The sequence below is a fragment of the Eubalaena glacialis genome, chromosome 19 (assembly GCF_028564815.1).
Source record: "Eubalaena glacialis isolate mEubGla1 chromosome 19, mEubGla1.1.hap2.+ XY, whole genome shotgun sequence".
In the NCBI taxonomy this organism is placed as follows: domain Eukaryota; kingdom Metazoa; phylum Chordata; class Mammalia; order Artiodactyla; family Balaenidae; genus Eubalaena; species Eubalaena glacialis.
Window position 1 is genome coordinate 25,666,966 of NC_083734.1, and position 13,327 is coordinate 25,680,292.

The following is a 13,327-nucleotide window of genomic DNA, read 5'->3' on the forward strand; positions in this document are numbered from 1 at the left end:
TCAGCTGCCCAATCTGGAAAGCAGCTTCTCTAAAAGAGTTCTGCTTTATATACTAGAGTTGATTTTCTATGATTATCACTGACATTCAATGAGAAGTTCTATCAGAGTCTACACCTCTCAACCGAACACGCTAACTAATGAAGAGTTGACCAGTGTCCTTTTTACCACAAATGAATCCTATGTGACCATTCACCAAAAAAGGTAATGATACCCAAAAAGCTTTCACACTGTTATACTGGTCAACTCAGTTACCTTGGCTGTTCCCACCCTCCCTTATCTTAAACAATTAGGATGGACCTCAAATACTCGCTATGTGGCTAGTAACTATTCTTCAGCAGACTCCTGTCCAAGCATCCCAACTCTGAAGTACTATGCTCCAATATCCTGTAAGATTGCCAGAAGCTGGGTCAAGAAACAAGGACTTACAATTAGTAATGTAAAAATATAACCAACATAACACTAAAGCCAAAAGGTATAACATTAAAAGTTATTCACTACTCAGAGTGCTGTAAACAGTACCACCTCAGTTCTTGACACTGGCATAAGACATGACAATTCAATATTGCCACTTTGTGGAGAGAGGCTTTCTATTTCTTTCTAGGAATAATACCACTAAAGGATTGTTTAAACTTGTTAGTTGCCTTACAAATAAGCAACATTTTCCATAATGTGCTCCAGAAAACATAATACCATTAGATACTCTATGTAAAAAGAAATTAGTAAGTACTGAGTGAATTTAAAAGGCATAGAGAAATCCTACAGTAAAGAAAGCTGGTTAACAACAGTTTTTAAAGATTTATATTTAAATAATTTCAAGAAACTAAGTTAAATATTTTTTCATGTAATGCCAATTAACATTCTGTGAAACCTCTTTGGGAATCTGTATCACTGCTAATTAGACAGCCCTGCTGTCTTGTTAACATATTTCCGAGCCAACATTTTATATAACATGTTTCCCTTGCACACTCAAACATGGTTACTAGCAGCAAATATCACAGTTTTGATACCTGGGAAGTTCTACAAGAAAAGATATGATGTTGTATGGTTGAAACTACTGGACATATCAAGTGTGGGATGTGGGAGAAAGGAATACATTCTTAGGTCCAAATGAGTGTTACATACGTTGACAAATATGAATGCGCAAAGCATCTCACACTAAGCTTTTCCAAAAGGATAGCAATTTGCTTCCAGATTAGTAGTTTTAACCACCAAGCAAGTAATCCTGGATTCCATTTTAAAACAGATATCCTACCCTCAACATGCCACAAAATAAATACATTTTCAAAAGGAAATAAGTTTAAAAAAAAAAAAAAAAAAAAAAGGAAATAAGTTTATGCATCTCATGCAATGTCTATTTTTGTTCTATTCCTACAAGCAATAAATAATGGATGGAGATGTTCTGGCACAGCCTATGTTTTTAACTTGCTAACATGGTATTTAATCAAAGCAAAAATATGTTAACAGAAGTTAATATACCTTATCTTCTTTTAACCATTTCTCCAAAAGCTGTTTCCGCCCTTGCTGAAGTACAGGCCTACACAGTTCTAAGGATTCATATTTGTTTAGCTGGCCCTGGTCCAAAAGGATTCCAAAGTACTGAAGTAGGGGAGAAGTTTGACCTGGCTGAGCTGGGACACTCTGGAACCGACGGATGGTGTCTGGGGTACGAAGGATTCCCTTTAAGAAACAGAAATGTTACAGACTCCTTTTAAAGATGATCCAACATCACACTAATAACTCCATGGGTCTCTTAAGTCAATTTTAAAGGCATGATTCCATCTACTAAAACCAAACCTCAAATCTTCAATATATTGAATAGTAAAAATTCAGTCACACTTCTGGTTCAATGTTATGAGATTATTCTGAATCAGGAACATACCAACCTAATTATAATGTCAATGTGTAAAACAACAACAGTTACAACTAGCTATTGTTCCAGGTTCACATTAGGTTAAGTGGAAATTTCATTACACTGGTCAGGAAGTAAGGTGTTAATTCAGTTCAACATAATACAAAGGTGATGAGGATAAATTCAGCTCAATTTCAGACAACTCTTCCTACCATAAATTGAACAGGATCTGTTTAATCTTCAACTCTTAGAAATAAAATCAGTAGCTATCACAGATAAGATCAAACAGTATAACAACTGAGTAACTAAACAGTATTACATCTATGTAAATCAGAGCTTGTTAGATCTATATATCATTCTGACATCCTGAGTTTTAAAAAGCTAACCAAATCTAGAGGACAGAAAAGTAATTAAATCTAGAGGTACTGACAAGTAACTCATTCTACTGGAAAACATATCCTAAAAAAGATTAGTTTCTCTGTGGAAAGCTGGTTCCAGTTCTAACAGTATTAGAAATCGAGCATATTAGCATTAATCCAATCATGGCAACTTCACTTTCATAACTATTTACCTTTGGTGCATTAGCAGCCACCTTTGCTGCCTCTGAGTAATTTCCCTGGGCAAAAAGAGCATTAAATTTCCTGGCAAAGAGTTCTTCAGCACCAGCCAAGTTGTTACGTACAGCCATTCTCAGGGCCAAATCAGGATTTTGTAGGACATTGGTGATATAAGGAATTATGTTTTCTTCTTCCACACATACTGAGAGAACCTGCAATTTAAGATCTAATGAATAGCTGCAATGTGTTCATGTGAGTATCAGTGACACCAAATCCATTTAGAGCTGATGACTACTGAGTCACAAAGGTAATAAAACTGTGACAGCTGCTTTCTTATTGCCATTAAAAAAAAAAGAAAAAAGAAAAAAAGAGGGCAGAAAAGAGAAGACTAAAGGGTACTAAGCTATTTGTGGGTTCCTAAAATATGGCCATCTTATAATATAAATAACTCCCCACTTCATACTGTTCAAACTCTAACTGCTTTGCTACCATTCATTCATTCTTAACATGGTATGAGTTCACCTGGAAGAAGTTTAAGGTACATTCTTTCTAACTCTAGTATTTTTCAGTAATTTTAATTACATTTACATTCCCAGAGTCCAGATTATATACTCAATAAGGGGAGGTTCAATGAATCCTCAGGCACCTTATATACCACAAGGTATACAGTAGGTGCTTAATAAATGTGGCGCCAGTGAAGAGGAACTTCTAATTGCTTCTTTTTGAAGAACAATTACCTACCTTCAGTCCTAATAAGTCACAGAACACTGCTTAAAAGCTGAATTCCTGTCAGTTGCCAAAGAGAAAGGGAGCCCTTCACTATGCATCCATTCCTCTCCCCAACACCAGAGCTGGTATACATCCCAGTAAACTACTTATATTACCCCCAACAGCAGTTCTCATACTATTATTTCTCATCTAAGTGTTTCTCAGTCACTATTCCACATAAGGAAAGGGACTTATCTTTGCTTACTTGTATTATTAGCACCAGGCAGTGTTTAGCACGAAGTAAATGCTTAATATTTGTGAAATAAATGAGAACTCAATAACCAAACAGATAGGTAATATCTATTTGCCCATTCTATTATTCCTTTTGAGGAAAGTGAAAAAATTTTAACCTCCGAAGTTCTTTCATTTCTACAGATCTGATCCCCATCGCCAAAAGCTTAGGCCATCCTATATCAGCAACGTGTCACTCTACTCCGAATTAAGACACACCTTTTAAAAAAAGGAAGAATTACTTTCTTTATAGTCATTTGCATTCCACCCATCTTTAATTTAATACTTACCTCCTAGGAAAAATAAGGGCGATGAACAAACCCGCTTCTAACTATACTTTCTGTAGTCTTCCCCAAACACCAAACCATAGTTTCATCTTTATCCTATTTTTAGACTGTACTAGCAGATTTTTAGAAACCAGTACTTAAGATCTACAGGGGACAAAGAAGGTTCCTGTACCTTCTAAAGTACTCAGTTCTACCAAGTTCAGAATGTAAGCTAGATATTGGCAACAATCTCATCTTGATCACTTTTGATTTTTCAACCAACAGAAACTACACACTCATTCCTTCAGGGCGTAAGTCCAGCTATAGTTGGCTCTGATCAAAAGAGTAAAGCCTTAAAGCCTAAAGGTTACTGTAAACATTCATATTCTTATTCAAAGCAGCTGGCACAGCTGCTTTGTGGGGGGAAGGGGAGGAAAACAATCAATAAGTTCCCAGAATTAAAGTTATGAATATTAAATATATACGGTAGAATTATGCAAGATACTTTAGTTCAAATAATAGTCTCCAAAAAAACCCTAAAAAACAGTAGTCTCTGGCTTAACAAATTTATCACTATAAAATTATCACTAACCTAGTTCACCAAAAGACCCATTCATTCTTGATTTTTCCAAGATAGACACATGCAACTGAATAAATGAACGCTACTAAATTTTTAAAGTAGCTTTTGTGCCAGACACTGACTGGTGTAGAAATACAATTAAACAAAGAAAAGCCCCTTTCCTAAGGGAGAATAGTGACTGAAACAACTGTAATTCATTGTGGTGAGTGCCATGAAGAGGGCCACCTAAGATCTAGGGACACAGAGCAGAAGCACCGAAGCAGGTGTGGAATTGAGGGGGGGGAGGGGTAAATAGGGAAAGACTCTCTTTCTCTAGAGTATTTCTCTCTTCATATACATACCATTTTCTGGAAATTAATAGAATAAAGGAGAAAAAACCTATCTACTTCTTTTGCTTACCATCTAGGAAAAATACTAATTTGGAGGAAAACTAGTAAAAGGCAAGGCCAGTAACAGTACTGTTTTTGAAAATTTAACCTTTTTTTTTTAGGGAAAAAGATACCTCCTGGTATAATATTTTAAATTACATTAAAACACTAAAACACAGTAAAAGGATCACTTGTGTTAGGTGGTATGAGGAGGTATGTCAAATGTGACAAATTCAGAACAGCTAATATACTCCCTAATTGGATAACTTTTCAAATACCCCCACTGAACATATCATAGCTACTGTAACATATCACCTTCCAACATTAAACATTTAGTAATAATTAAAGAGGTAGGGAAAAAGATGTAAAAAGAATTCTTTTGTTTGTAGTTGATAATTTGTCTTAGAGAGATCATAGGAAGAAAACCCCTATAAAAAGTATACAATCTGGGAATTCCCTGTTGGTCTAGTGGTTAGGACTCGGCGCTTTCACTGCTGGGGTCCGGCTTCAATCCCTGGACAGGTAACTAAGTTCCCACAAGCCGTGAGGTGCAGCCAAAAAAAAAAAAGTACAGTCTGTCAAATGTGACCCTACTAGTTTCTTTGCATGAAGAGTTACTTCTCTTGATAACAGAGACACACACACAATCCTAGGTGGCTATACTGTATGCCAAATAGTTTCTCTCTCTGAGACAGTGTTAAAGAGAGACTGTTATCATATGCTTCTGCATTTTTAGGTATATATTATTTTCTGACATCCAAAGTTACCATTTACTTTTTGAAAAAAGCTAACACTAATAAGTGCTATTTTATTTTATCACTTAATTTAATTTTCAAGGTTTCCTTACTTGTCCCTTTCTGTTTACTCCAATTATTCCAGCTGTGGCTTCATGAGGTGCAGTGACAAAGATTGTTTCTCCACTGATTCTATTCATGTAGATGCAGGTACCAGTCTCAAGATCATACAGGTGGATATAACCATACTTAGTAATCAAGAATACTACGTCATGCTTTTCACTGATCTGTATAAAGAAAATCAACACTTCAGTAAAATAATGAATCTATAAACAGAAAATTTAGTCCAATTCCATTTTAGAGATGGTGAAATTCTAGAACTTTGACAAGAGGCTTATATGAAAAATTAAAAGCTAGTATTTATGGCTTCCTCATTTTTACAGCAAATTCAAATATGGGCTATCCCAAGTTCGTACATAAAACACAAGAATATTAATAAATTGTATAAGATAAAAGAGAAAAACATCATTTTGAACCTGGGATAACCCAATTTATATATTACATTAAAGAAAGAGTATTACTTTACAAAGTTTCACTAACAAACTATTTTTGAGTAAAGGCACCACTTAAATTATATTGACTATCAGTTGTAGTTTTTGAATTAATTGTGTTAAGAGGAGAGATTTTAAGTTCATTTGTTTTGCTTAAAATACCTGCATTGCAACAGGAAAGTCATTTTGTGCTTCTGGAGGAAAGAAAACATCCACTGCCTTCTTTGGAAAGGGTTGGTTCCCTGTAGGTGGTGTGCCAACTTCAATGATATGTAACTGTTCAAAAGAAAATAAAACTTATGATCAAATGCTAAAAGGACCATAGCAGCTTTATTTGTAGGCCCAAACTAAAAACAACCAAAATGTCCTATTATAGGTGAACATTAAACTATATGGTACAACCATACCATGGAACTCCTCAGTAATAAAATGAACGTTCACGGACACAATGCCCAGTGGGAACACACAAAAAAAGGGCGCTCTCAGAAGATCACATACTATATGATTCTATTTACACAGCATTCTTGAAGAGACAAAATTCTAGTAATGGAGAGTAAATTAGTGATTTTCAGGGGTTAAAGATGGTGAGGGAGAGGTAAGTGGTTGTGACTATAAAGGGGTAGCAAGAGGGAAATCTTTGTGGTGATGGAATAGTATGTATCTTGAATCTATTCATGATAAAATGACACAATTATACAATTGAACCAGTGTCAACTTCTGGTTTATCTACTGTACTACATCGCTATGTAACCGTTGGGGTAAACTAGGTAAAGGGCATGGGATCTCTCTATACTGTCTTTGCAGCTTCCTATGAATAATATGTATTATTTCAAGAAAAAAATTTTAAAAAGTCGGCTGAATAGCTCAATCACACCTCAATCTACTTTAAATTAAGAATGGTAAAACAATACCCACAAAAGGGCTTTTGATTATAATTTAGTTTTTCCAAATAGAAATCTAACTTAAGTTGTTAAATTCTTCTCTGCCCACACCTACTCTAAACACAGATAAGTATGCACTTAAGCTGAGCTGTCGCTCTCATCACATACACCTCACAAATTTGGATGAGAACATTCTGATTTAAAATGTCCGATGCTTCACATCAGTGAGCGAGGCAAGAGAAAGCAAATAATGTCAATGAAAGAGTATTATATATTTTGCTTAGTCATGTCAGGAATGGACTAAAACAATAAATAATTCCGTTTCCAAGATATATAACCATATGAAAGTTATTAGGGTGGTCTCATCCTTAATTAGGATGACTAGCCATCCAGCTTAAAGGCTATCGATTACCATATTTTAGGCAATCTCTATCTTGATTTTTAAAAACTTAGCATGGAAAAATATTAAGACTTCAGAGATTCTGCTATGGCAATGAGAAAAGCAGTCAAACTGAGTTTCCAGGGGCAGCAGTGCTAACTGTGGTGCAATCATAGCAGCAGCAGGTCCGCAGAGTTCTATGTCAGGACTTTTGGCTGCTGCCCATTCTCCCTTATTCCTCCTAATTTTCCAAGCTTGGTTCTTAACCTTCCTAGCTATTGAAAACTATCCATTATCCTTTCATTCAATTTTTTATGCTCTAATCAACCACACCCTGTTTCTGTTGTCTGAAACTAAGAACCCTACAAAGTACTTCAATTTGTCCAGGTGATTTCAATGTATAGTCAGCGTTGAGACGCTCTGATTTAAGGCAATGGTACTGAAATTGTGGTCCACATTCTATCTAGTCACCTAGAGCATTTAAAATGCACATTATGAGCTCCACTTACTGAATCAGACTCTCTAGATGGAAGGCACACAAATGTACATTTTAGCCACCCTAGTGATTCTTATGCACCGTAAAGTTGAAAAACATCAAATTAAGGCCTTTGGTAAAGGCAGTGAAAATAGTCTTACTATAAACAGCTGATACAAATAAGTTGTTAAAGGACATTCATTTTAGATAAGTATCACTAGAAACAGAATTTAAACAAATTAAGTCACCACAAATCTGAATGTTAAAAACAAATTACCAAGAAAGGGAGAAGACTATTTTGAAATTAGGTAACAAATTAATTAGTAACAGAAAGACAAAAAAGATAAGTTCTCACTAAAATAATTTCCAAAGGCAAAACTTACCTTCCCTCCGGCTTGACCCCGTACTGCAAAACAAAATAACGTCGACTCTTCTGCATTTCCTTCCATCTTAAACTGTGCGAAGCTAGCCGCATGTCCTTCGATGGGCTGAGACACTTTCCTATCTACAGAATATAACTGCATAGCTCCTACCACACGATTTTGCTACAAAAGATCAAGCAGAGTAAAGTTTGGGGACCCAATAACTCCCAGATTCAACAACTACTTAAATAACTAGAATGCTTTATCATCTTTACAAGGATTTACAATTCCTTGTTAGTCTCTCAATGTAGATTTGATACCTCTCAATTTAAAATTTAGCTGCACTCTCTTATTAAAGCGTAACATGAATGTTTAAAATGTGCCTCATATACAACCATCTCTTTACACTATCTTTTTTTTTTTTTTTTTCTTAAGATAAAGTGCATATTACCCTACTAAGGGAAATCCTTGTAAGTGCACCTAGAATTCTCTGACCTGTATTTGTGCTTTCTTTCTTCTTCTGTACGCTATTCTTTTTTTTTTTAATTAATTATTTATTTATTTATTTATTTATTTTTGGCTGTGTTGGGTCTTCGTTTCTGTACGAGGGCTTTCTCTAGTTGTGGCAAGCGGGGGCCACTCTTCATCGCGGTGCGCGGGCCTCTCACTATCGTGGCCTCTCTTGTTGCGGAGCACAGGCTCCAGACGTGCAGGTTCAGTAGTTGTGGCTCACGGGCCTAGTTGCTCCGTGGCATGTGGGATCTTCCCAGACCAGGGCTCGAACCCGTGTCCCCTGCATTAGCAGGCAGATTCGCAACCACTGCGCCACCAGGGAAGCCCTACACTATCTTTTAAAAAAGAAAGATATAAGAGTACTCATTCTGCAGTAAATATCCACAATAAATTCCAAATCATTCATACAGGAACTCATTATCTACTCAACCTGCAAATAAGACCTAAAAACACCTTGGTAAGAGTACTCTGAACTGTATGTTAGTATAAAGGCATTAAGCCAGCAAACTCTATTTCCTAAAAACAAAAAAAAAAGGAAGGAAAAAAACCAGTCTTCCAAAATAAATCAGATTTGCAAAGACAACCTAATTTCAAAATAAACTGCATTCTGAGCCCATTAATTCTCTAAACCTTTTCTTTATTAAAAACTAGAAAAATGTTACCTGTGCAGATATGCCAGTCAGAAGTAACCACTTTTGCTTTGCATCAGTACGATAATTGATAATCTGGCACCCTGCAAGGCTAGAATGGCGATCAAACATTTTCACTGGCTGAGACTCTCCTTCCATACTCCAATGATAAACTGCATTATCCGTAACAAGAGCAACCGTATTCAAAGAGATCCATTTCCAGAAGGTGACATCATCGGTCATGGTATGGGCCTTCATTTTACTTTTCATTTCAATGTTAAATATCTGAAGAGTTTTCCCAGCTAAAAACAAAATTAAGAATTGTGAATCACTAAGAAAGCAAAGTTCAGGATAAATTAATATCTAGCTAGACTAGACTCTGCAGCAAAATCTGTAACTTCCAAACAAAATGGTTCTATCATGAGACTAATAACCAAATACAGAAGTCACACTGACAGACTAGCAACCATTGAAGAGATAGCTGAAACTGAGCAGTCTACACCTAACTGTGAAGCAAAAACTCTATCACCTCTAATCAAGACATTTTAAACAGACAGTATGACTTCCAAAGAATTCTAAATCTCAACTAAAAATGAGTCTAAAGAACAGCTCACTTAACAATGGAAAACAAGTTGTAATCTTCATGCTTAATTAAGAATGCTTACCCATAAACTGAGTTAGTGGTAGGTACACAGAACAAAGCAAATCTGATTCAAGCACATGGGGAAAATGTCTACTTTTTAAAAGGCAGTCATCCCCGCCACCCCCCCCCACCCCGCCCCATTCAACTAAATCTCGTGGAAACTTCTTTTTGGAAGAGGATCTACTTCAACTCTACCTTGTACCACCAGCACATAAGAGAAGTGCATGCTACGTTTAGTTGGTTTAAGATACAAAGGGAAGGTAGGGGTGCTGGAGGAAAGGAGAGGGAGACAAAGGAGGACAGTTTCAGATGTTAATATACTAGAGATAAGAACAAAATTCAAGCTTCATCCAATTAAGACAGCATTTAGTAAAAGAAGGATGAAATTTGCCTTGAATGTTAACAGTTCACTGAGTCAGATGCAAAGGCTTGTACTTATAATTTGAAATCCATCACAGTCCGAAAAGTGATTTGGTTTAAATTACTAGAGGTCAAAAGCCCACGGCTGACACTAGGCTATCTAATTCAGATTAGTCCTTAGAGACTAAGGAAAACTCCATTACTGAGCCACAGAGAATCTGGCCCCTGAAGAACAAAAATTATAAGATAGTATGGGGGTGGGAGTAGGGGTGGAGAGAGGGATGGGACGGGACACAAAACATACAGCTTTGTACCACGACCCTTCCTAATTACTACATGGGTTAAAAACTTCTTCCATAAAATGAAGAATGTTATTCCCATCCCACACAATATGTAAACCACAACCAGACTTAACAATTGTGAGAGTTATAGTCCTGTTTATAAAAAGAAACCAAGGGATTTGAAACTGGATTCAGAGGGAAGCAGTATTTGGGAATGACGGACTTTCCTTTGCTGTCTTCCCCAACCCCTAGTTAATTACACGTCTTATTCTTTACATGAAAGGGGTTGGTGGGGTGGTTTTGGGAGGAGGGCAAGGGATGACAGCTTAACTCTGTAATGTAGACATACAGGCACCAATCTTTTCAATTTATTCTTTTTATAGAACAGGACAGTAACTAATACAATCTAATTTAAGATAACTCACCATCTGCACACATAAGAAAGCATTAAGAAATGTGATAAAATAACAGTAACATTAAAAATAGCAAAGAATTTTGAGAAAATTAAAACGATGGCCTTTTAATAGAGGTGTGAGAGCTGCTAAGCAGTTGAATTTAAATTCTTTAAGGAGGCTGAAGGGAGCTTAATACCTTAAAGTATAATATGTATTGTTTAATGGAAGCAAATAATAGATCACTGCCACAAAACAAGTATCCCAGGTAAAAGCTGGACCATCTTTCCTTGAGATGAGATCAACTCCTATCTTGGATATGTAATGGAGACTTGTTTGAATATGCTTGCCCCCCGACCCTCAGCCAACCAATTTGATCTCCAACCAGAGTTACTACTAAATACAAAGTATAAATCATGTGGGAAAAAAATATTTAAAAGTCTATTTAAATACTTCAGCACCTCTAACAAGTCACCCACAAATTTATCAAGAAATTACTAGGAATCTGAACTCTTCCTCCTAAAACCAAGAAGAAAAACAACAAAGCAAAAAATAGGCAATTAAATGTGCCTTTCAGATTCAGCCAGTTTGTTACCCAGCCCTCTTAAAAACCTGTTTTAAATGGTCAGTTACACTCAGTCTATAGTTCAAAGGAAAAAAATTAACATAGACTCCCAGAGAGTATGAGGTTCTCTTGAACTCTGTTTAGACTGACAGGCTGTACAGTTCCCTGTTGTGACAATTAAAAAGTTAGTCTGAATAAACTCTAACACTGTTGATTGCAAAAATTTAATACCCACCTATACACACACACACTTTTAAAAATGAGTGTAAATTCAAGCCATTTTTAGAACTTGATAATCTAAATGAAACACAAGCCTGAAGCATAAAAAAGGCACAGCATGAAGAGCAAGTTTATCATCACAACAAACTTCTGCAATGTTTAGGTGCTAATATTAGTAAAGTATATTTTATTCCAGACTATGAATCACTAATTTCTTATGTCTTCTGTATATGGAGTTATGTTTTCAGTACAATCTTATCACACTGTAGGTATAAAATTTAAATTCATTTAATCTAAAACTTAAAATTTTCCAAGTAGATCTTATGAGTAGAAAATAAGACATCTCACAGAAATATGCCAAGTAAAAGTCATGAAAGTAGTTAAAAATCAAATACAGTAACAGCTTTAACTTTGCAGATCTATTTAACCAAATTTAATCAATATATTAAAAAAATAGATCCTAATCATTGTATTTGAATAAATTATACATGGAAAAGAGTTTTAAGAAAAAAAAAAAACCCACAATCTTTTTATACCTTTTAGTGCAATTACTTTGCTGGCTGGATTCATGATGGCGCTGTCTGCTGAAATTGGTCTTCGAATTGGATTACTTGGGTCATTCATATCAATAATTACCACCTGGGCCTGCTCCCCTACTTTCTCTCTAATGCAGATGAATTTGTCTGACTCCATAGTCAGGGTACTGAAGCCGATGTTTGCTGGGTTTATACCCAGGTTCTGGAGCTGAGGGAAAAAAAACAAAAAATATTAATAAATCATATTACAAAGCAAATTAGAAAGACTTGATATTCATGTATTGTTATCATTACAAATCCTCACTTAACCATTATTGCTTCAAGGTCAACAGTGACAACTCCATTGATTCAAGTGAGGCAATTACTATAATGGACCTTCTCTCTTCCAACAAATATGGCATTCAATTGTTTTGTTATAACCTTGTAGTTGTAACTTGAGATGTATAACCCTCTGGTTACAACTAAGAGGCAGAATAAACAGATATAAAGATAAAGGAAATAGCTACATCTGAGAGCTAGCCTTTATGGGTCAAGGGACCTGAGGTAATCCATGTTTCTTGGTTTAAGATCTTTGAACTATGGCATCTGTCCTCTCTAATCCCCTTTAGCAATTAGTAGTTACTTGTTCATATGCATTGGACTTCAGGAATCTGAAAATTAAATTACAGCATAAAATGGGAGATTTAAGAATTTCACAGGGTTCTTGGTCTAAAGGAACTTGGATTAGCCAGAGCAGACAAACAATACTTTGCAAAATGTGCCAAAACAAAGATACGAAAGAGAGATCCAGTCAAAGGAGGCCTACAGGCAAGGGAATGAACGTGAATGCTCAACAGAAAGAAGAACAAATGCTAAGGCCTAGAGAGATACAAAAGTGTGGTCTGCTAAGGGAACTGTAAGTACTTTTGTAACATTGGGAACATAGACTATGAAAGGCTTTCGGCGTAGAGAATTAAGGTTATAAACACAAGCAAGGGCTAGACGGATAAGCTAAATGTACCCCAGTAAGAATCCTGAATTTATTCTATAGGTAAAGGAAGCTACTTAAGGATTTTAACAAGGAAAATAATGGAATCAGATTTGCTTTGTGTACTCAGAAGCTATTAAAGTATTTGCTAAGCAAATATATAGGATCTAAAGACGGCAGGTCTTTGAAAACTAGTTAAGCGTGTAAGAACAAAAGGCACT

The 13,327-nt window shown here is 35.8% G+C and overlaps 1 protein-coding gene across 1 annotated transcript in view; it reads right to left on the reverse strand.

Annotated features, from left to right (window-relative positions):
* Window positions 1-13,327, reverse strand: part of CLTC (clathrin heavy chain) — a 60,475-nt gene that overhangs the window by 28,650 nt on the left and 18,498 nt on the right. Inside the window, exons 2-8 of the mRNA XM_061176537.1 lie at window positions 12,140-12,347; window positions 9,177-9,445; window positions 8,023-8,184; window positions 6,067-6,180; window positions 5,467-5,640; window positions 2,421-2,618; window positions 1,477-1,677 (exon numbers count right to left, since the gene is read on the reverse strand). Coding sequence (XP_061032520.1) covers window positions 1,477-1,677; window positions 2,421-2,618; window positions 5,467-5,640; window positions 6,067-6,180; window positions 8,023-8,184; window positions 9,177-9,445; window positions 12,140-12,347 — 1,326 coding nt within the window. The remainder of the gene's footprint in view (window positions 1-1,476; window positions 1,678-2,420; window positions 2,619-5,466; window positions 5,641-6,066; window positions 6,181-8,022; window positions 8,185-9,176; window positions 9,446-12,139; window positions 12,348-13,327) is intronic.